Source organism: Tiliqua scincoides, chromosome 4 (assembly GCF_035046505.1).
Source record: "Tiliqua scincoides isolate rTilSci1 chromosome 4, rTilSci1.hap2, whole genome shotgun sequence".
Taxonomy (NCBI): domain Eukaryota; kingdom Metazoa; phylum Chordata; class Lepidosauria; order Squamata; family Scincidae; genus Tiliqua; species Tiliqua scincoides.
The window spans coordinates 56,860,453-56,885,516 of record NC_089824.1 but is presented as its reverse complement, the minus strand read 5'-3'; the positions used below and the strand labels follow the sequence as shown (position 1 = coordinate 56,885,516).

The window sequence follows — 25,064 nt, the reverse complement described above, 5'->3', positions numbered from 1 at the left end:
GGGCGGGATTGGCAACACCAGTGAATGTCGTATCCCATCTCCTTTCCTGGGCCAGATCCGCTTACATGGAGCCATTCTGACTTGTGCCAGTGATTTAGCAGATGCAGGTCTAAGTAGACTCATTGCTGTAGCTTTCTCAGGGAAAAGGGACAAATGCTCTTTGATCCTGAGGAGACCTCCAGACTATAAAATTCCCCCATGGAATACCACACAAGCCGTGCTGGACCCGCTGCATAGGCACAAGGGAAATTTCAGTAGGATTGAGCTGCCCATCTGCAAGAACGATCTGGATAGAATAAAGGTCAACAGTAATTTTTAAGAAATTGCTGTTCTGAGGATCTTTGCACTGCAGAGGCCTTCAAGATAGTTCAAATCATATTAAAAACAAACAGTAAAATCAGTTGTTAAAGCTTATGCAAATATAAGAAATCTAAAAACATACTAAAAGTCAATTAAAGAATAATAAAAAATAAAAATGAGAGCACAGAGACAATAGGTATGGAGACATCCACTCAATTAAAAGCACCTTTCTGAATAAAAAGGTCTTAATCATATGGCAAAAAATCAACAAGGAAGCCAAGTGGGTCTCAAGGGAAAGGAAGCTTCACAATCTGGGAATAGAAACTAAAAAGGCCCCATGACACATCCCGCCTCCTATGAACTTCAGACATAGAAGGAACTCAGCTGTTTAGGGACAGATGATCTTTTAAATATTCTGGTTCCAGGCCATTAAAAGTTTTATAGATTATAACCAATGCCTGAAAATGAGCCTGGAAACACACTTGGAATCAATGGAGGTAACACAAAATGGAGTTCTTCTTAGCTATCCCCATATAAAGCATGCTAAATAACCCAATTTAGATGTGAATTTAACACTGGTCAGCTCTAAGAATTATATTTTCCTGATTAAAGGGGAAAAAATGAAAGCTTCCATTAATCCTGTTGACGTACGTTTCAACCCGTATGATTTATTTTACTACATATGCCATTTTGTGAACTACTCTTGTTGAAGTTATACATAAATAAAAGCATTTGCCACAATAAATATGAACACAATGGGCCAATGTTATGCCTTCTATACATTTACCACTTTAAAAAATGTGAAATACTTACGCAGAGGATTTTGCCCTTCACTGGCATAATATTCATACATGCCACTTTTAACAAGTGTATCATAATGTGGAAGGAAATCAATCCACTCCTTTGTTGCTGAGGAGAGTGACTGATCAACTGACTGTAGCAAGTAGAAAGTCCTTCCGTCTTGAACAAGTTCATCTGCAATATATATGTAAAGAGAGAATTTTAAATAGTAAAGACACTGACTTTTCAAAACGTGAAAACAATTTATAATACACAACTTTTAATATTACTTTTATATTATTTAATAAAAGGCTTTTTTTTTTCTTAAACAGAAATAAAAGCCAGTTAAGATTGCATTGCATGAAAAAACTGAAAAGTACCAGAAAGGTATGTTGGGGTTCCCTCACTCCCTACAGACCCCGACTTAACAAGGCAAGGATCCCAGAAGGCAGACCAGCAGACAGGGCCTCATACTTGGTCGATGGATACCAGGGGCGGGGCCAAGAATGCCTAAGGGCCAGCAGCTGCTCCTTTTCAACTCCTCAGGCAGGAAGAGGTGGGGCAAGAGGAATCAGGAAGCCCCATAAGTGGTGGGAGGCCAGTGATGACAGGCAGAGCAGAAAGAGAGGTGAGGGAGGAGGCTGTGCAGTCAACAGCTCCTGCCCAAGACCAGGGCAAACCAGCGAGGAGGACCAGGGCACCTTAACCCCTCCCCCTGAAGCAATTCTGAGGTCTCTCGCTGGGGCATGCCTGCCTCCAACCCCTACAAGGCACCGCAGACCCTTGACTATAAGTCAATCTTACAGATAAGTCGAGGGCAGGTTTTGAGCAAAAATCATGGAATTTTCTATAACCCTCAGATAAGTCAGGGGTTAAACTCAGGGGGGTGTCTGACTATAGTTTTGTCTGATTTTACCCAAGGCCAGATCCTGAAAAATAACTTATCACTAATTGTTACCTAAGAACTGTAGGGTCTCTAATTTATTAAAAACACAGTAAGAGATCATAAGATACATTTTTATTCTTTTTAAATTCTGGTCTTCACCACCTTTTTGTAAACACTATTCGTGCACTGTAAACAACATACGAGTAGAACAGTGGATCCCAACCTGGGATTCATGTACTTCCAGGGGCACTCAATAGGACCTTTGGGGTACTTGAAAAAGAATGGCATAATGGCAGAAAAAGGCAGGCTGTGCTCCAGAATGCTTTGCAGGGCCAGGAAGGAAGGTAGCTAGTTGGCTGTGAAAGCCCCACCAATAGCTAGTGTATGGTCATTAATTCATCTATGAACCAGTGATTGAAAACCAGCACAGTAAAAAAGCTGAAAGATAATATGGAAAGTGATCAATCACCCAGAATTTCTCAGCACACTTCTGGTGCTAAACAGTGCAAAGGCAGAGTCTTCTGTTCTTCAAACAGATGAAAAGAAAAAAATATGTGATGAATGCATGAAGTCTGGGCTTTCATATGGAGGAGATGAAGGCTTGTATTATTAATTACAAACATTTTGCTAATATGAAGGGTACAATTTATGGAAATGGGCTGCCAATATGCAAGTGAAAAAGGTTGGGAATCACTGCAGGAGATCCATGAATCAAATCCACCTTTAAGGTGTCTGGTGTGTTAAGCCAGAAGCTCTACATACAACATACAACTCATAACACAAAACTGAGAGTGTGCAATTCAATTCACAGCAGACAGATGCACCTGTACATATTTGCAACCCTTTTTACTCAGAAGTAGACCCACTGCTTTCCATGGGTGTTATTCTTAAGTAATGGTGCATTGAATTGTAGCCTGGGACTTTGCTACAAATGGAAAGGAGAATCCCATCCTGGTGTTGAAAAAAACAGATCTCGGATAAATGTAAGCCTTTGCAAAACAGAACCAGACTGCAACAACATTTGTGAAATGGAACAGAGGAGAATAAAAGGTTAATTTTGGCTGGAATTTTCCAGCAAAGTTACTATAGAAACTAATCTCTGCATTGCTTCTAATGACCCCCTTGAGCAAGAAAGAAACTTTGAAAAGTTGAAAGGCTCTGCCCTCTGACTGACCCGGAGATCAGTCGAAGTGATAACTGGAACTTGATTATGTGGCAAAAATTTTACATACTATAGGTGAGTATCTATGATAGTTCTTAAAAATTCTCAAACATTTGATTTTGATTAATCAAAAATCTAATCAATCAAAAATCTAAAGCAGTTATCTCTTCTATTGCTACCAAGGGTTAGTGTCTAAAGTTTATGATGTCAACTCCTAAAAAATTAAACACCCAGGTCTCTGAAATGTTTTTTCAACCCTGATCATATGTATGAAATTTTTCCTGTCACTGTTACTATTAAGAACCATAACAACACTTTGTGGCAAACTCCTATAACCTCTCAATTTAACCTCTCAAAATTTAAGAGGAGGGGTGGCATGGGTTTGATAGGCGTATGCCTATTTAATCAATGTAATAAATAAGTGTAGGTTGTACCTGTTAAAGAAACATACTTACTGAAGTTTTCATCTGTGATCTCTTTTCTATTTGTTGTTGTAATAACAAATGTTTCTTCACAGGATATGCCAAATACCTATGTAAGGTACAGAAACATTAAGTATTAGTTGCACACACACACACACACACACACACACACACACACACAAAATGAAGAGATTAAAATAAATAAGAACCCAGCATCCTGCTTTTTCAAGTGAACAGCCAGATGCTGGAAGACACACATAAGCACAGTATGAAAGTAATATCCCATTCAACTGCTACTCCCAGCAACAGGCACTACATCCCGATCCTACACTGTCCCTGCAACACTGGCACTAGGCGTTGCAAACATGCTGCCAAGCACATTTTCACTGCACAAAGAGTAAGCTGTGCCAGAGGGGAGGTCTGAGCTGCCTGTCAGTGCCACAGCTGGAGCCCCAGCTGCCAGCAAGGAGCAGGTAAGCGCCAAATGGCGTAGGGTGGATGGCGGGAAGTGGCATTTCTGGGTGGGAGAGGGACACGCCTGGGAAGGGGGTGGGACCAGCAGAGGCCTCCACCACTAAATCCTATTCGCTCAAAAGCCTGACACATGGTTTCTCTAATCTATGCCAGCAAAATAGCTGGCAGACTCAAGAAGCCCCATTGAGCAGGCTGAGGCTTTTCTCAGGGTAAGGGGATGAATGTCCCCTTGCCCCGAAGAGACATCCAACCGGCTCAATTCCAGCACAGGATGCAGTGGTAGCTGTTTGGAGCCACTGCTCCTATGCTGGACAGGATAAGACCCTAAATGGTTTACTGCCCTGAATCTTGGCTATCATGGTCAATCGACTTCTTCACTGTCAATTTTTATAAACCCCTCTAAAGTCATCTAACCCAGGCATAATGACATCCTGTAGTAGCAAATTCCAGTAAGTAATCACATGTTGTGCCAAGAAATACTTTTCATTGGTATTCTGACCATCAATCTTCTGACCATCAAATAATCATTTCTAAATCAAGGTCCAGAACAAATGTGCAAATATCCATGCGGAAATTAACATTTGCTATGGTTGTAGCATGTGTTTGGATAAGGAAACCCATGTGGGTTTTTATCTGAGAGTTTTCCCCCATGGAATAAGCAAATTATTAATCCTTCTGTTCAGAATCAATCCCATGGGTTTTGAATGCATGGTTGTTCAATTTCCATGGATTTTGAGTCCATCAAGGAGGTGAGACAAAGGGTGATTGGCAGTGTTGGATGAGTGACAAGTAAGACTTTTTCCACAGATATGCTAATGTATCGCAAATGCAATTTGGGTCCCAAAAGCTCTTGTTCTTTCATCAAAGGGAAAGTACTTCAACAACTTCATAACTTTGGTTGTTATTTCTGTGTCTTTTGCAGTTGGGTCATTCCATGCCAAATCATCACATTGTTTCCGACTGGGTACCTTAGATTTTTATGAAATGTGGGGTGCTTATTTGTCCTATGACATTGGTTCTTAAACTCCTAGGGAGCTTGAGAACCACTGTAAGTCCTTGCAGGGGAAAGCAGCAGGGGCAGGGGAAGCCTCCTGGGGGTACAGGGAGCCCCGTGCAACCCTCCACAGAGCTTCCTGAGCTTTATAAAACGAAAGTGGAGCAATCGCGCCTTACCTCTGGTTCGCAATTGCAGTGGGGCATGATCACTTTTGATTTTTGATGCTTGGGAAGCCCTGCGGAGGGTTGTACAAGGTTCCCCACACCCCCAGGAGGTTGCAGCAGGGACTAGTAAGTACATGCCAGCCCCCCCCCAGTGACGTGATCCTGGGGATTGAGTCACTGCCATCCCCCCACCCCTTAAGGGGGCAGAGTTCAGGGCCCTCAGGCTGGGGTGCTGTGTTGCCCCAGTTTGAGAACCACTATCCTATGGTATAATGCAAAAATACCAATTTGTAGCAACCTATATTCATTATGTTACATTTTATAGCTATGTTAAAAATTCAATTAAAATTTTAAAATAAGTTCTCAAAAAATAGACATTTTTAAAATTTAGAGAAAATCTCAAAATCAGTTCATACTTGTCTGTAACTACCCCCCCCCCCAAAAAAAAATGTTTGTGGGATGATGATGAAATAATAAGATATGAAATGTAACAAATATGTATGATTAAAAAGTGGAATCTGAATTTTCAAATTGAATTTAATAATTTTTAATCTACAACACAATTCTTGAACAGTATTTACAAATATTGTTTCCATGTGTATTACTTTTCTCTGTTTCATTTTTTCAGGGTCTGTGGGGGTAGGAGGTAAAGTGGGTTGTGGCAGCTGTGGCCTCTGGGGGATGGGGCCAAGGTAGGGCAGGTCTCCCTTTCTCAGCAATGAGCTGTTCATTACAGGGTATGGCAAGGCAGCCACAAGGTTGCTAGCAGACAGACCTCCTGCCACAAGAGGCAACCTACAGGCTCAGCCCAAGAGCAGCAGTGCAGGATGGAGACACAACCTGCCTCATGTAGCCTGCTCTGGGAGGTTCTCACCCTGGGCAGGTGTGTTCCAGTCACAGACAGAAAGATCACTGAGAGGGACTGCAGAGGGCACATTGAACACCCTCCTGAGGAGCTAATGGCTGATCCTTAGCACTTGTGCTGCTTAGAAGTGGGACTGGCAGGTGCCCTTTTGTGAAGTGGCTGGTTAGCTATGACGGGAGCTGCAGCTCTGGACCTATATGGTGAGGGATGGGATATAAACACAAGGCTGGCACATGCCACAGAGCCACTATTTCAGCTGGTTGGTAGTGCCCACATATCTGCTGTACCACACTTGTAACACGAATCTCAAAGATCAAGTCTACATATAACACATTACATGCTATGAAAAAGGCTGCACCACCAACCACACTACTCCTTTCACCAAGCCTAATGCTTTTATGTAAAAAGAAACAACGCTCGAAGTAATGCCATTGCAGTGTTGCAAGGTCAAAAGCAAAGTTCAAAAGCAAACTCAGTAAGCAAAAGTGGTGATCGTCTGCAAGCTTTATTTCATTGCCAGCAACGGGCCTCTCAGGGACTCCTGTCCAAAGCGAAGAGAGCCATGAGAGCCATGTGGGAACTCTCAGAGCTCTCAGAGAAAAGCAATTTTCCAGTGTGAGCCTCTCCCTTATATTTGATTCTGGCTCCTTTGTCTAAGGAGTCTTACATTTCTCATTGGCTGGTGTGTGACATCAGAAATGGAGGCTTTCTTAGGATTGGCTACAGATAACTTTACAAACATTTGATTGGTTGGCTTCAAGTTACAAACTCCAAAAAAGGCAAAATGTACATTTGAAACATATAGAAAACATTGTTTCCAACAACCACTAGATGACACTGTTTACTCATTTACTGGCCTTTAGTGTGTCTTGCGCTTATTTCTGACTTTGACAGAATTACTAGTGTTATCTTTCCAAATTCCTTTCTGTCTGGTCTCATCAATCACTGTGGGCTTTCTATTAACCTCTGTTTGAACTAAACTTTTTGGTCTTTCCTTTATTCCATGTGTAATTCTCCATATGTGACCTGTATAGTAGTGTAATTTCATTTATTTAACACAGGACAAACTCTTATTGTACAAAAGGATTCTCTTTTAGAACTCTTTTCTTATTTAAAACAAATCTCATTTCCCTCTGTGTCAGCTTAGAGGCTCTCATTATGTTTTGGCTTATCTGTTCCTGTCTGTTTCTGCTGGTGTCTGTATCTGCCAAACTCTGTCTGTCAAACAAGACAAACTGTCTGCTTAGTTCTCCTCATTAAAAATGCTTCTAACCTGTGTATAACCTTTCTTGGTGCCAAGAGATACATAACTCTTCCTAATTAATTGGGGCATCCTGCTTCCTGGCTCCTCCCAATTAGCTATCTAAATCTGTCTCTCTTTGAGTTGTAAATCTGTTTCTGAGTTGTAGTCTAAACTCTCTTTGAGTTGTAACTCCTTAGTTCCAATTAAAGTATCTAAATCTGTCACTTTGAGTCTATAGAGGAGATAAGAGTCTTATCTGTAAGGAGTATCACATTCCAGAGTCTCCTGTCAGACTCTCCTAATTAACTTTTGCCAGGCATCTGCTTCTTCAAGGTTACATTTGAATTACATTTTCAAACTTGTGGCTTTAAGCCTCTTAATAGTTTTCCCCTTTCTGTGTATTTCATGCTTTGATCTAACTATTCTGACAGCTAAAAATTCACTACTATGCCTTTATATATTGATTAAATGTTAAAGAACAATCTCTATAAATTATTGAGGCATTAAAGAACTATTGGCATGCAAGCATGCTAACTTAGTAATATATTTGGTACTTCTATGATGCTCTAGTGTAATAACTCTCCCAGTTTTCATTTAAAATGGCAAAACTGTTTTTGTTTTAAGGAAACTAATAGAATAACAGGTTTAAAAGGGAAAGCCTGTTTGAATTGCATTTTAAAATCCAAAAAGCTTTTTCTTGCCATGGGTTTCATCTGTTCAGTTTAGTTTTCATTTATCATACTACCAATTAAGCTTAACAGATGGAAATTCTAGCTTCTTACTTCCTTTTTTCAGGAAGCGGTTCACCTTATCTGATGTCCTTGACAGTTTGCCAAAAGACATTCCTTAAGACTAATTTACAGCCTGTTTGCAATTTCAGATTTCTTCAGACATAGTGGATTTCATGTTTTAAGCATCATTTTCCCTATTTCCTAAACATATAAACCAAAAATTTGTTTTAAACTAATTTAACTATAAACACCCATAACATGGCATTGACATAACAAGCAGTAATCATCATCATTCACATTTGCTTCATTAAGCTTGTTTGTTCTAAGCATTCATTTGGTCTGTTAGCATAAGTGGCTTTTATGGCCTTGTCTCAGTAGTAATATCTGAAGACAACAAAACACTAACTAACCCAATCATCCGTCTAGCAGCAGGAAGCATCTTAGCTGGAATACTTATTACAACTAATCTCCCAATCAAAACAACAACACTAACAATACCAACAAGCACAAAACTATCTGCATTACTAGTAACCATCTTAGGCCTTTTATATGCCTTAGAACTAGCTTCTCAAACAACAATACTTAAGATTCCAAAACATAAAAAAGTAAACAACTTCTAAACCAACTAGGATTTTTCAACACAATTATACACCAAACTCAACCAGACACTATATTAACACACAGACAAAACCTTACCATACAACTAAACGACTTATCATGATACAAAAAAATTGGACCAAAAATAACAATAACTAACCTTCCAATAATCAATAACATTTCAACTGCCAATAAGGGCCTTATCAAAACCTACTTAGCTACATTCATCCTATTCACTACCTCAACACTAATCCTTACAATAACCTAACTAACCTAACTGCCTGAAGAGCCCCTCGAACCAATCCTTGTGATAATTCCAACACAACAAATAAAGCTAGCAACAACCCCATCCAGAAATTAACAAACAACTACCGTCCCACAAGCATAACAAAGTAACTCCACTAAAATCAGTACGAACAACATAAAACCCTATGCAACCAACACCAACAACCCCAAATCCCTCCACCACTCACTCCCCACCAAACACAATAAATAACATGCATACTGAAACAAAATAACCTCCAACATATAACCCAACAGACCAGCTTTCTCATGTCTCAGGGTATGGCTCAGTTGCTAATGCAACAGAATAGGCAAATACTACCAACATCCCCCCTAAATAAATCAAAAATAAGACTAAAGAAATAAAAGTTTCCCAACCAAACTAAAACTCCACGCCCAACAGCAGCAGAAACAACCAACCCAACTGCCCCATAAAACAGTGACAGATTAGAAGCAACCGCCACTAGACCACTCAACAGATAAAAAGATAATAAAAAACAAAATACACCATTATTTTTGCTTGGACTCTAACCAAAACCTGTGACACGAAAAACCACTGTTGACCCACAACCTACGAAAAACCCACCCAGTACTAAAAATCGTAAACGACACATTCATCAACCTACCTGCTCCATCAAACATTTCAGCGTGATGAAACTTTGCTTCACTGCTAGGACTCTGTCTAATTGAGCAAGTCTTCACGGGCCTTTTTCTTGCTATACACTACACAGCAGACATCTCCTCAGCATTTTCATCAGTTGCACACATCTGCCGAGATATGCAATACAGCTGACTTATCCGAAACCTCCATGCCAATGGAGCCTCTATGTTTTTCATTTGTATCTATTTACACATTGGACGAGGCCTATACTACCGCTCCTATATACATATAAAGAAACTTGAAATATTGGAGTACTCCTTCTATTACTCGTTATAGCAATAGCATTTGTAGGCTATGTCTTACCTTGGGGACAAATAACATTTTGAGTGCAATCGTCATCACTAACCTCCTATCAGCAATCCCCTACATCGGAACAAGCCTGGTAGAGTGGGGGGGATTCTCAGTAGACAATGCAACACTCACCAGATTCTTTTCATTTCACTTCATCGTACCTTTCATTATTATAGGGGCATCAATACTCCACTTACCCTTTCTCCATGAAACCGGATCAAATAACCCAACAGGCCTAAACTCTAATACAGATAAAATCCATTCACCCCTATTACAAAGACTTATTAGGCCTAGCACTATTAATTATAACCCTCCTATTACTGGCCTTATTTTTCCCCAATTTATTGGGTGACCCAGAAAACTTTACCCCAGCAAACCCGTTAGTCACACCCCCACACATCAAACCAGAATGATACTTCCTATTTGCATATGCAATCTTACGATCAATTCCAAATAAACTAGGCGGAGTCCTAGCCCTACTCAATTTTAATTTTAATACTAGTACCTGCACTCCATACTTCAAAACATGGAAACACCTTCCGCCCAATATCCCAAATGCTGTTTTGACTTCTAGTCTCAGATATTGTTATCCTCACATGAATCAGGGGACAGTCAGTTGAACACCCATTCATTATTATTGGACAAATAGCCTCTATACCAGGGGTGCTCAATACATCGATCGCGATCCACTGGTCGATCGCGAGGCAAAATGAGTCGATCGCAGGCTTCTCTCCCGTCCACGCATCCCTGGGAGTTAGCCCCGTTGACTCTACTGGGGCTGACTTACCTTTCCCCTGTTTTTGCACAGGTATGTATGGAGATCTGCCCCACCCCAACTTCCATCTGTTGGTTCTGTGCAAGGGGTTTTGCACTGGTCTTGCTGTCATGTCTATATAGAGATCTTCCTTCCTCCACACCTTTCCCCTGTTTTTGCACTGGTCTGTATAGAGATCTGCTCCCCCCCCCCACTTGTATTGGAATCGAGGAAGATCTGGTGAGGAGGTAGATGTGGTGTCTGCAGTGGCCCCTTTAAGGGTAAGGCCTGGGCATCCAGCAGAGTGTGCTGCACAGCTGCAGCCACTTGAAGGCAATAGGGCCCTCAGGGATATAAGAGCACCTGAGGCAGGAAGGGCTCCACTTATTTATGTGAGTCAGCCTTTTCCTACATGAAGATCATTAAGTCCAAATACCGTTCCACCATGACTGATGAACATTTGGAAGTGTGCTTGAGGCTGGCTGTCAGCAGCTACTGTCCGGACTATGCATCCTTGGCTGATTCACTTCAGTGCAAGTCATCAAAGTAAACTCAAGTAATTACAAAAAATGTTTATAGTTAATTATGTTGTGTTGTGCAATATTGGCTCATGCGGTTATGCAAGGTACACCAACATACATTGTACACATAAATGTTATATGTTATGATGGCACGAACATTGTAAAAAAACTCTGGTAGATCTCCGGGCCTTGCTGGGTTTCAAAGTAGCTTACGAGCCAAAAAAGTGTGAGCACCCCTGCTCTATACTCTACTTCATTATCTTCCTCATTCTAATACCCACCGCAGCAAAACTAGAAGACAAAATACTAAAATGATAACCCATAAGCCTTAACAATAGGCTTAACAATAGGCTTAACAACACTTAACAATAGTAGCTTAACAATAATGCATTGGTCTTGTAAGCCAAAGACGGGAACATTTACCTTCCCCTAAGACATCAGAAGAGGGGGCCTCAAACCCCCATCACCAATCCACAAAACTAGCATTTTAACTTAAACTATCCCCTGCCTCCCCTGGCGGCTTTTTGTCTAAATTTAATTCACAACAAATCCCTATTGCATTAATATAATAAAAACATTTTATACATAGTATAGTACATATTATGTATAATTGGGCATTACTCTCTTGTCCTCATGCATATCATAGTAGACACTTTATACATGATACAATACATACTATGTATAATTGGGCATTACTCTCTTGTTCTCATGCATATCATACTAGACACTTTACATATGATATAGTACATACTATGTATAATCAGGCATCTTGTTCTCATGCATATCATAACAGACATTGCCCTACAACATTACAAACCCATTATATGAAAAAGATATTTACCACTACTACTCTCTTACTTTACCTATAGCTATTATATTCTTCCACCTCCGAGAAACCAGCAATCCCTTAATGAAGTACACTCCCATTACTAGCCCTGTGGGACACTCAGATAACATTGCTATTTCTCACTTTTTCCAAGGCCTCTGGTTCCTATCTCAGGGGTGGCCAATGACTACAAGGCTATTTCTACTTTTTCCAAGGCCTCTGGTGAATAGTATACATTTCATTCATTCATTCCACCTTTATTAGCATAAACCAGGGGTCTCCAAACCCCGGCCCAGGGGCCAGATGCAGCAAACCTCTTTCTGGCCCGCGGCCAACCTTTTGTCCCCTGAAAGCCTCTGGCCCACTCAACTGAACATGACCAGAACTGTGCTCTGATTGTGTCTGGAGGGTGTTCTGAGGGCCAGAGAGGTTGAATGAATGAGCCCATTCATTCATTTATTCACTCATCTAAGTTCCATTTCTAATTTATTTATTTAAATGTTGTTTTAAAATTTCTTTTCCGGCCCTCCACACCATGCCAGATGTTTGATGCGGCCCTCTGGCCAAAAAGTTTGGAGACCCCTGGCATAAACAATCCAACAAGAAAACAAAATTAAAACATTCAAGGTAGCCACCAATCATTGATCAGGCAAAGAAATACAGAGGAATTTACGCCTTGACAGTGCCTTATATAAATATTTTGCTACATTTGATGAGCGACACTCATTTCTCCCGTCTAACAAGTACCGGATCAAGTCTGTATCTGAACCATGAAAGTTTTCCAGGAATGGATATAGAAATCGATGGTGTAAATCAATATAGTGGGTACAATACAAAAGTACATGGGTCAAGGACTCTTTTCAGGTCAGGTCCACAGGAACATGACTGGGGACTCTCCAATGGTCTATTAAATCTTGCTCTTAGTACATTTGTAGGTAAGATATTAAACCCAGTGTGAAGGCCCTACAAATCTGAGGCGAACACACGAACGATAGATAGCTTGAACCCAAATCAGAGGACCATGAAAGACCAATATATAGAGGCAAACAAGACTTACAGGCTGTGCTTGCAAATCCTGTTTCTCTATATCGAATAATCGGGTCCGAATAAGATTTTAAGCCACAGACATGGGTAATCCTCCTATCAGATCAGTTGATAAACCTAGGAGCTGGAGTCTTTTGTGAAATAAGGTTAGACCAGGGGAAAAAGAAACATCAGAAAGTATACTGGAGAGCATGATGTTCTGATTTGCCTCACAACCGACCCTTAGCCAAAATCTCAGCCAGGCCAGTGTTTCAATTTTATGCAGACCAGCTTCGAGGCACAATGCTGCATAAGGGACGCAGTGAGGTACCGCAACGATCTTATAGAGGAATCTGGATTGAACACGTTCTACTAGAGTGGAAACAGCTGAAATCCAGATGGGGGTACCAAACAGCAATTGTGCCAGAACCTTGGACTTAGATCTGCACTGCTGCTGGAATATAAGAATTGCCCCAGGTGTAAAAAAACCACAGAGTAGCTTGAACTAATAAATTGCTTGAGTTAATATCAGCCTGGCGATGGGGTGACCAAGTATGCCTATGATGAAACAGAATTCCCAGGTACTTGAAAACTTTAACCTGTTCGATTACCTTCCCACCAAAGAGCCAAGAGGTAGTTTTCCATTGGGAACCGAAAACCACTATTTTAGACTTCTCAAAGTTTAATTGCAATTTATTGGAAGTTAGGAATTTAATACAAGAGTTGATTAAATGCTTGAAGCCAATTTTCGTACGGGCCAATAGCAGTATATCGTCTGCATACAACAGAAGGGGGAACGGTAAATTACCTAATTTAGGAGGATGGGCATCAACTAAGGACAAATGAGGAGCCAGATCATTAATGAATACATTAAACAGCATAGGGGCTAAGACACATCCTTGTTTGACTCCTAAATTAGTAGGAATTGGGGCCGAAAGTTTCCCACATGGTATTAATTTAACACAGCAGCTAGTCTCCGAGTAGAGCTGCTTCCCTGATTAAGGGAAGGAGTCTCTTGTCCAGACCTAAATTGTCCAGTTTTAGCCAAAGTAGCTCCCTGTCAACAGTGTCAAATGCGCCTTTTAAATCCAGGAAGGCAGCATAAAGTCAGAAATTTTTAGATTTGGCATACTTAGTGACTAAATAGGATAGGGCTAAACAGTTATCCAAAACAGATTTACCAGGTAAGAAGCCTGTTTGTTCTGGGCCAATAATGTTATTTTCTTTCAGCCACTTGGTGAGCCTGTCCAAAAGGTATTGCCCAGAGAGGATCTGTCCAAATCTTGCCCAGAGAGGATAGCAAAGAGATGGGGCAATAGCTCCCTGGGTGCTTTCTATCCCCTTTTTTATAAATGGGCATAATGATTGATTGGGTCCATGAGTTGGGCATGATACCAGTATTATTTACAACTGTGAACAGGTTTGCCAATAGTGGTGCCCACCAGTCTGGGTCAACCTTGAATATATCAAGGGGAAGGACGTCCAGGCCTGCAGCCTTCCCAGGTTTCAAAAGAAGAAGTTGCTTTACTTCAGACTCAGATACAGGAGGCCAATTATGTACTTCAGAGAATGAAGCCAGTGGTACAAAAGAAATAATAATAATAATAAAACTTTATTTTTATCCCGCCCTTCTCCCCAAAGGGACCCAGTCATTGTAAATGACTTTACAATCATCATAAAAGGTTGATTTAATATAATTTTCCCAAATAAATGATGAGATTGGAGAAACTGGGGAAACATAATTATGGAAGAAACCTGAAGTAATATGCCAAAATTGTTTAGAATTCTTAGACAAAATGGCTGTATGGAGTAAATTCCACCTTGCAAGAGAGGATTGTTGATGCGCAAATTCAATAGCCTCTCTAAGTTGACTTCTCAGTTCAAAATAGCGTGGAGGTAGAACTGAAGCCCCTGATTCTTTGTAAGTTCTGAAAAGCTTTCTAAGTTATAATTTGATCCCTAAAAAGGGATCACATGAGACTACATTTGCCCCACTCTTTTTAGGGCCCAAGTTCTGAGGCAGGGATCATTTTAAAGCAGGGATAAATAAATGTAAAAAAAGCTTCAAACTTGGCAGTAAAATCAGAAGGGGTCTTTGACGATAAAAAAGTGGATTTGGCAGTAACTGCCAAGTCAGAAAATTGTAAATTTTTAAAAATTCTTAAAGATGTTTCATCCCAGAGAATTTTGGAGTGAGATACACTAAAAAAGGAAGGCATATCTTGGGGAGAAGGAGAAGAAAAGGTCATCGTGAGCAGCAAAACACAGCTAAGGGGGAGGTGATCGCTAAGCGAAGGTTCTCCCATTGCAAATTCTCTCACAGAAGACAACATGGGGGCAGGAATCAAAATATAATCAATTACACTATTACCACGTCTAGAGATAAAGGTGAAATCTCCTTCAACACCCATATCTAATAAGCCATTGAGCCGTATCAGACTCCAGTGCAGGTTGAATTTAGCTAAGTAAATACCAGTCTCACTGATCACTTGGTCCTTTGATTTGCATTCAGACAGACAGTAATAGGGAGATCTAAGTCATCCATGGAGTTGCAAATATGTGAAAAGATGACATGATCTGGACCAGTTCTCGCATTCAGGTCCCCAAAAATAAGAATTTTGGCTCCCACAAAGCCACGTTCGAGATATCCCATAATCTGATTGAAATATTTCCATTGGTGCTTCCGAGAGGCTTTGGTTTGTGATGGTGGAATATAAATATTGACTATCAAAACGTCCCAGGGCGACAATGACAGTTTGACAACCTGTATCTTACAGTAACTATCAGACATAAAAATAAAATCAATTGGGAAATGCGATAAAGACAGGACTGCCAGCCCGCCCGAAGGATGGCCTTTGGCTTGAGACTTAGTTGCTGGTAAGGAAATAACATTATACCCTTCTAGAGTAATAGGACGGACCATCCAAGTTTCTTGGAGATAAATTATATCATATTTTTAAAGAAAAGGTATAAAATCAGGGGCCCTGAGTTTAGAAGCCCAGCCCGCCACATTCCAAGAAAGAAATTTAGCCAAATTGGTATCTGTTGGAGTAGGCGGTTCTGTCAGTCAATCCCTGTAATCTAAAAGGTCGGGACCAATTGTTAGGGACATCTCAAGAACATCAAATTGTGAAGGAACTGAATGTCTGGGAGTCTGTGGGGAAGTTAAGGTAACCCCGACAAAAAGCCAGGGACTTGCTGGTGGTATGCAGTAGTATGGGTAACAGGGCTAGTGGAATCATTTAGGCCGGGATCTGGGAGAAGGGTTTCTGTTTCTAGATGTAGAGAATTCTGATAGACATCACGAAGTGGGTGGGAATACTCAGAAAGAACTGCTTTAAGATCAGCCAGACAATCAATTATTTTTTCCCTTCCTTCCTGAGGCAAGTCCTTTATAGTTTGTACACTGTATAGTTTGTATACTGTTAATAATACTCGTAATAATATAATACAGCCTTTCGATCAATCACGAGTCCGTCCAATTCCAGTTGATCCAATAATGCACTAATGTGTGATGCAACATTATTACATGTCTCTGCAGTAGTTGCCGTAGGATCTTCTTCTAACATAGCAATAGTTGTAGGGTGGGGGAAATGATGTAGGTTAGGGGCTTCCTTCACATTGTGCCTGCTTGATTGAGATGGATTCATAAGGACTGTCCATCTATACATCTCGCTGTCTGCAGAAATCACATAGTATTCTGAGACCCCCCTTCCATCCGGCTCATAAGTTCTTTGAACTGTTGCCTTCAGGGAGACAATACAGAACTATCAGACCACGTACCATGCAATTCCTGAACAGTTTTTATCCCACAGCCATAATTACGTTGAATAAGGCGATATAGTTGTCACCATGCTCCTGGGCATTATGGTCTGTTATAGTTTTTATATTATGATGCATGTTGTATAGAATATGTGGGTGAGTGTGTAGAATGTGACTGTTGGAATTGTAGTATATATTTATGCTTGTACCTCTAAGGTGCATAAATTTTGTTGTGCTGTTGCACAATGACAATAAAGGTACTACTACTACAACTTTGATTGAAAGGGAAGAAAAAGTCACATCACTGTTCTGAAAAACTACAAGACAAAGTTCTGGTGCTGAAAGAACAAAGTTCGGCATTCTGAAGACAAGGTGCAAAGACTGAAAAGAATGCCCAAATGGACTGAAAAGATTGAAAAGAATGCCCTCCCGATACTGGCGACTGACACTGACTCAATGCAGGTCCCCTTGTGCTGTGCTCTAGTCATATCCAGATGGTATTCTGAGGTCTGGAAGTGCCTTTCTAAGGCCTTCTAGGACCTTTGGCTGGCCTTGGATCAGATCAAATACCAGGGACGAACTCCTAAGGTGGGAGCAGCACGAGACAGGTGGCCAGGCTAGGGGCATGATATTGTATCTAGACGTGTTGTCTTTGTTACACAACCTGAACGTGCAAGCATGCTAGTCAAGGAAAGCTGAAGTTATTGTTACAACATTCCCTCCTTACAGATGCCTAATATTCTTTTTTCCTCCATCTCAAGATTTGTCCAGAGCTTTGGTCAGTGGATCAACAATATTGTACACAGCACTAAATGTATGCCTCAAATAGTGACCTCACTGATCTATCAAGCAATTCCATTCCCTGTACTTTATTATGAAAACCACTGATTCTTCCCATTCCACCATGTTTCTAATATGCTCACTGTTTCTGGCCTGTATCTTAACACTCTGTTCTGCAAAAGAAAGGTACTTGGTCATGGCCCTTATCAATACTTTCAAGTTTCCATTTTTCTCTCCATTTTTCTGCATTGTGTGTTCTTTAGTGAATCTTGATAGACTACTTTTAACACAATACAGGGCTAGTTCAAATATAATGCAGATGAAATCACATTTTTCCCCAATACTGACACATCACTAGCTTACAGTTTTTAACTAACTTTAAAGACTTTTTACAATTTAAAAATTCCAAAGTACAAGCTATAATGTTTAGAACACAGCTTCACCTACTCTACAGAAAGTCTCTGAGCACCTAATCACAACAACCTCTTTGTGTTTGGTTTATACTTTAATTAGAAGCATTGCATCAGTACGTGCTAATAATCATTTCTCAGCAGACCTATGTACTGAACAACAAGTACAAAACAGAGGCTTGTTCTAGTATTTAGAAAGTTGTGCACAAAGATCTTTCCTGACTGTGAAGTAGCAGTAGCATCATAGCTAAGTGGGAGACTGCGGTTTCCTGCTAACTCTGATATGGCCACCAAGGGGGAGACGGCAGGGATTCGCCTATCCCCATCTCCCTCTTCTTCCCCAACTTTAATTGGACGGCATGTAGCTAATGCCTTTCCCTTTCCCTTGAAAATGCCTGTCCACCTTGAAAATTTGCTTTTTAAAAAGTTACTTTCCCTTTAACCAGCTCACACATCTTATGGTATCTGCACTGGATCTTTTCTCCCTAGTTTAAATAGTGATTTCTTACATTATGCAATATCAAGAGATTTGATAGCACCCCCAACTTTTTAATATATAATTCAATAAGCAAGCATATTTGTTCTTGAGAGAATATTGTCTTCGTCTTTGAGGCAGCATCCAGTGGTGTGGCTAGATCATTTGACACCCAGGGTCCATAAATTTTTGTCACCTCATACAACATAATTAGTTAATTATTTAATTATTATTTAATTATTAATTAATCAATCAATTCATTCACATTTTTATACCACCCTTCGTCTAAGCAGCTCAGGGTGCTATACATGGTCCCTCCTCTTATTTTGTCCTAACAAACCTGTGAGGTAGGTGAGACAGAAACAGTAATAGTCATGACATGAAATGAATAATAATAATGGCCCAAAAATAAATGCAGTGAATATTTCCCCACAAGCAATGGATGAAATTCTGCATCAAATGGTATATAACAAGATGGTATTATTCCTAAAAGCCATGTTTTCCAGAATTTTGGTCACTAAGGCAGTGGTTTTCAAATTCTCAGGGAGAGTTTGAGTTGCTCTAAGTTCTTACAGGCGCGGGGGGGAGGCAGCTGGGGTGGGGGGGAGGCAGCAGCACGATCCCCAGGATTGCACCGCTCAGGGGGGCTGCAGGGGCTTAGGTCCACTTACTTGAGCCTCCTGCAGCCTCCCAGGGGTGGGGAGCCCTGCGCTACCTTCTGCAGGGCTCCCCGCAGTTTCAGAAGTGAAAGTGGAGCTATTGTGCTCCACTTCTGCTTTAGCAGAAGGTCGCACAGGGCTCCCCACCCCCCAGGGAGGCTGCAGGAGGCTTCAGTACGTGGACTCAAGCCCCTGCAGCTCCCCTGAGCGGCGCATCCTGGGGATCATGCCACTGCCTCCTGCCTGCCTCCAGGCTGCCCCCCGCCCCTTAAGGGGGCAGAGGCCAGGGCCCACAGGCTGGGGCATCATGACCCCCCAGTCTGAAAACCCCTGCACTAGGGTGACACCCCCCCCCGCCCCAGGATGTCTCATTGGCCTGTTTTGAGTTAAGGCAGTAGTTCTCAAACTTTTAGCACTGGGACCCACTTTTTAGAAGGACAACTTGTCAAGGACCCACTGGAAATGATGCCATGACTGGAAATGACATCATCAAACAAAATAAAATAAATAATTACAAATAATTAAATTAAAGAAAAACAATTAAATAAGGGGAAGCCAACCCTGTTCCACCAAGTGAACTTTCTCTGTAGCTTGCCTGCAATAACACCCCCCCCCCACACACACACACACAAATATCAGTGAGATTTTCAACCCTCCCCAGTGGGAAGGTGTAAATTCTTATATTTCAAGCATATCGCTATCAGGACCCACCTGGTTTTGCAAAGCCTAAAAACAAATGAAAATTGACCTTACCAGCTCAAGCCCCTGTTTATTCTTTTGGGGGGGGGGTGCTGCCTTCAGGAGCATTTGTTGAGCTCCACTTTCATCAGATTGGGACCCTGCAACTAGTCTTGCATTCCCCATTGCCTGTCTTGACCAAGAGGCAAGGCATGTTTGCTTACTTGTGAGTAAATGCAACCATGTGGTTTGCTTTTGCTTTCCAATGCATTCAACAGCCTTGAGGGAGGGACTTTCTTCTTGGGAGTTTATTGGGGGCTGCTTTCATTGGATAGGAACCATTCTGGTGTTGCTGGATTCCTCTCAGTCTGACCTTTCCCAAACAAAGGAATGTTTGCCTACTCACGGGTAAACGCATGATACGGCTCAGTTTCACTTTCCATAGGGTTCCATGCATTTTTGAGTTTCCTTTTTTTGGCTGTAACTTTTAATGGAAAGGGTATTTTTCACTCCGGTTTTTTGCATTGCATTCAACTGGAAATTCCGCACCCAACCGTATATAACATGAAGGGGTTATTCATCACTTCCGTGATGTTAGCAACGTTGAGTCATTTGTGGTGTCACCCACCCCAGGCTGTACATGGGGCGAACCGCCCCCCCCTCCCCCGCTAGCTACCGCACTGGCAGCATCAACAGCGCCTGGAATAATTCAAAACAGAAATGCCAATATCCTTAGAACTGTGTAGGGCTACTTCCAATCATTTAGACCAGGAGTGCTCACACTTTTTTGGTTGGAGAGCTACTTTGAAACCCAGCAAGGCCCAGAGATCTACCCTCCAGGGGGGCAACTTGGGGGGTGATGAGAAGTGGGGTGACTCCATGTGTGGGGCCATGGGGAGGGGTTGGGGAGCCCTCCAGGGGGGCAACTTGGAGGGGTGATGGGAAGTGGGGGGACACCAGGTGTGGGGCCAGGGGGAGGGGTTGGGGAGCCCTCCAGGAGAGCAACTTGGGGGGGTGATGGGAAGTGGGGGGACACCAGGTGTGGGACCAGGGGAGTGGCTAGGGAGCCCTCCAGGGGGGCAACTTGGGGGGGTGATGGGAAGTGGGGGGACACCAGGTATGGGGCCAGGGGAGGGGTTGGGGAGCCCTCCAGGAGAGCAACTTGGGGGGGTGATGGGAAGTGGGGGGACACCAGGTGTGGGACCAGGGGAGAGGCTGGGGAGCCCTCCAGGGGGGCAACTTGGAGGGGTGATGGGAAGTGGGGGGACACCAGGTATGGGGCCAGGGGAGGGGTTGGGGAGCCCTCCAGGAGAGCAACTTGGGGGGTGATGGGAAGTGGGGGGACACCAGATGTGGGGCCAGAGGAGTGGCTGGGGAGCCCTACAGGGGGCAACTTGGGGACAGCCCCATACCCTCTTCCCCGCCCACCCTCCCTCCCTCCGCCCTGAGGCGCCTGCTCAGCTCACCCTCTGGGAAGCAGGAAAAGTTCTCCGAGGGCGCCGCAGGGCTGATCCCAGCCTCGGGAGGAAGGCGGCGACGCAAGGCAGCGCAGCCCAGCTGCGCCGCGCTTCCTCCCAGGCTCCCCTTACTTGTCCCCGGGGAGGGGGTCTCGGCGGCCCCTCTGGCGGCGCTCGCCCTCCCGCCGGCTGCAGCCTCGCAGCGCCCGGCTCCCAAGGCGGGGATGGCGGTGCCCTTGCAGGGCAGCAGCAGCAACCAGAGCGTCCGCGCCGCCCCCGGGCTCCCGCGCCGCCTGCCCGCGCTGCCTCCCCTGGCTGCACTGCCCCAGCTGCACCGCCACCTCCACGCACTCTTTCCAGGGGTCGCCTTCCCCGGCAGCCTCCTGCTCCCGGAGGGGCTCTTTCCTGCCCCTATCATTAACTGAAATCAATGAATGGGGCGGGAAAGAGCCCTGGAGCTTCCCTAAGGGGCTCTTTCCCGCCCGTCATTGATTGAAATCAATGAAAGGGGCGGGAAAGAGCCCTGGAGCTTCCCAATTGGCCCGCCATGTTGAAAGGGGCGGGAAAGAGCCCCGGAGCTTCCCGATTGGCCCGCCATCGCATCTGAGACACTTGGCGGCGCCAGGCCAATCGGGAAGCTCTGGGGCTCTTTCCCGCCCCTTTCAACATGGCGGACGGGAGGCTCGGCGCGCGATCGACCGGATTTTGCTTGGCAATCGACCGGTCGATTGCGATCGACGTTTTGAGCACGCCTGATTTAGACCATTCTAGCCATGGACCATTCTACTCATTAATGAAGTCAACAACTTTTATTTTGTTTTGTTTACACGTCATCGTTGTCTTTTACTGCCAAGATGAGGTCACCAGTATAGACATCACTGAGCATAGCAATCTACCAATTGTCCTGGGTTCTTCAACAGAGATGGCTGGCACATGCATAGGATGCAAGCAAATCAGACATCATGATTTATAGTAAGACTGCCCATGCAAAGCTTTCGTATAAGAATGCCTCTAAACACAATTGGTCACTTCAAACAATACTTGACAGTCTTAACCAATTCCACACGTTTAAGGATGCATAAGTTCATGGTGTCTACCTTGGACCCATCCTGGCCAATTCCCTCAAATTGAGGCAAGCTGCTTGAACTCCAGAGTGAGGGGCTGTCCATGACTGCAAGAAACCAGATGCATGCCAGTTGCAAGTACATCCTTATACATGCAATGCTAGTTTAAACTTCCAAGTACTGTCTCACCCAGCTGAAAAGCCACTTTTGACTAATAAGCAGAAATGACACTACAGGTGCAACCTTTTATAAATGGATTTTTTATCTGTGGATTTATCTCAACACGAATGGGGGGAAATTCAGTCGCACACACCTTTGCCATGTGCTGGTGTCTCGCTGTTTTAAGGCAGCCCAAAACATTAAAAAAGGCAGCACCTGGCACAGGCACAGAAATAGCCCTGGAGCCACTGAAGAGGCTCTGTAAGATTGAGCACCTTGCAAAGGAACAGTAAGACTCCATGTAACCATCAAAGAGGTTGGCAAGTGTAGAACACTCAGCAAGAATCAATGAGAATCTTGTTGGGACTGGAAGGGTGGAAGCCAAGGGAAAAACCTCTGTAGCCAGAAGGGGTGCAGCAAAGAGGAGCATGAGCTCACTTGCGTTCTCTCTCTCTCTCACCCACACACACACAGAGCAGCTGGGAAAGTGGTAGTAACAGAGGAGATTGCTTTAAAAAACCCACAGTGTTTTCCTGCAGCTTGTTTTGTTTGCCTTTCTCAGAGCTCAAAATGAGAAGGAAAATCAAACAACATCTCTGCCAAATTCCCCCCTCCTTCAGTACTCCCCCTTCAGGTTGTGATGGTACAGGCTCTCTGTGCTGCAGTCTCCACAAGCAAAACAGCCCAGCAAGTAAGTCTTCCAAGCAAACTGAAGCATTAGGCTACAATTAGGCTACAATCCTATCCACGCTTTCCTGGGAGTAATCCCCATTGACTAGAATGGGACTGACTTCTGACTGGGCTCTAAGACTATAATCCTATCCTTACTTTCCTGGGGGTAAGCCCCATGGGCTACAATAGGGCTTACTTCTGAGTAGACATGCATAGGACCAGGCTCTTCAAAGCTGAGCATCCCACCTGAGAAACAAGTGGGGATGGTGGGCAACGGGGGGGGGGGGTTGAGTATGGGCTGAATGCTTGACATAGCTTTCAGGTACAAAGAATGCCGAAAAACATGCCTGACACCAGTCAACCACGTAATGCACAGAAACTAGTTTCAGGCCCTTTACCTTCATTCAAAAAACCTAAGGAAATAAAGGCCAACTGTTACAAGATGCAGGCCAGGCTGTTAAGTGTCTCAAGCCTCAAGCCTCCAAGGGACAAAACTGACAGCTTCCATTCCTACATTATTCACTCAGTTCCCCAACCCCAGTTTCTGTGCTGCGTTTGAGGCAACCTGCCTATGGCCCTATTAACCCCTGCAGGCTGGGTGAGAGGAGAGGCTACCCTTATTTATTTATTGTTCACATTTTTATACCTCCCTTCCTCCAAGCAGCCTTGGGGCCCTACAGTGGTTCTTCCTTCCTCCTGTTGTCCTCACAACAACCCTGAGAGGTGGGTGAGGCTGAGAGATAGTGGTGGCCCCAGGTCACCCAGGAAGCCACAAGGCTGAGGGTCTTCCAGGCCCAAGTCCACCTCCCGAACCACGACACCGCCCTGGCTCTCCTTTATATCTAGGGAGGGGAGAGTGTCGGTCCCTCTTTCGCCCAACAGTGTCTCTTTCACTGTCCTTGGTGAGCCTTCGAGCCGGAAGCGCGTCTTCTGAGCCGCCCGAGCCACCCAGGGAAGCTCCAGCGCGCGCCTCCCTGTGTCACGACGTCCCTTCGCGCCTTCCTGCTCCGCGAGCCCTCCACGCGCCGCCTCAGCAGCGCCAGGGCTCAAGCTCGAGTTCTTTCAGAACGTCCTTCAGCCTCCTGCGCACTTTGGCAGGTGCGGGCGGGGGAGGAGGGAGGGAGAGCGCGCGCGCACGAGACACTGAGGCGGCACGAGGGGCGTTCCGGCTCGACAGGCGTTGCCTCCATCCCGCGGACCGTCAAAACGGTTGACGCGCTTCGCCTCGCGCCTTCCCCCCCCGAACGGCGGTTACCTGGCACGCGGCCCTACGGAAGCCTTCGTAGGTCAACTCGAGGCACTTCAGAACTTTCTCGCCGGTGTCCGCCGACTCCTGCCGACGGTCGTACAGGAAGACCGTGAGGGCTCTGCCGCCCGCTGCCGCTGCCATGTTGGCACGCAGAAGCGGCGACAGCCCCGAGCGAACTACCTAGCTCCTCGGTCCGGCGCCGCTCTCCCTGACAAGCGCAGCGAACGGTTGCGGCTCCGCTGAGGGATGGGGAGGGGGCGGGGCTTGCATAAGTGAGGAGGGGAGGGTGAAGGGAAAGGGGCGGGGCCTACTGAAAGAAAAGCGTGGAGCAGTGCGCGGAAGGGGTGGGGTCTGGCTGGCTCGCACCTTCGAAACCCGGAAGCGACACTGCCCGCGGGAGTTTCAATCCGTCTGTTAGTACGTGGAAGTCAGCTACGTCATATCCGCCGCAAGAAACCGTCCTGCGGATTGCTTTGAAGAGGGCGGGGCGAGTTCCCTGCGTGCTTTGCGCGCTCATGACGTCATGAATGGAAAACGAAAGTGGCGGTTTTCCGCGGCGTCTTGGAGTGGCGGGGGGAGGGGTCGGAACTCGGAGCGGCTTCTGCGCACGCGCGTGTCCTGCAGCGGTGGGGGTGGGTTGAGAAGGCGCCTTCTTGCTCTCTCCAGGCTTCTCGCCACTCGCACTGAGTAGGAGGAAGCGATAACTGAACCCTTTCACTG

General features: G+C 44.2%; 1 protein-coding gene across 3 annotated transcripts in view; it reads right to left on the bottom strand.

Annotated features, from left to right (window-relative positions):
- Positions 1–24,537, bottom strand: part of SMCHD1 (structural maintenance of chromosomes flexible hinge domain containing 1) — a 116,980-nt gene extending 92,443 nt beyond the window's left edge. For 2 of the 3 annotated variants that reach the window (XM_066622776.1, XM_066622778.1), the window contains exons 1-3: positions 24,351–24,537; positions 3,584–3,659; positions 1,114–1,275 (exon numbers count right to left, since the gene is read on the bottom strand). In XM_066622776.1, the coding sequence (XP_066478873.1) occupies positions 1,114–1,275; positions 3,584–3,659; positions 24,351–24,485 (373 nt within the window). In that variant the 5' untranslated portion in view covers positions 24,486–24,537. Of the gene's footprint in view, positions 1–1,113; positions 1,276–3,583; positions 3,660–9,529; positions 9,560–24,350 lie in introns of those variants that run through there. The other variant, XM_066622777.1, reaches the window with a different exon arrangement.
- Between the last annotated feature and the right edge of the window lie 527 nt (positions 24,538–25,064).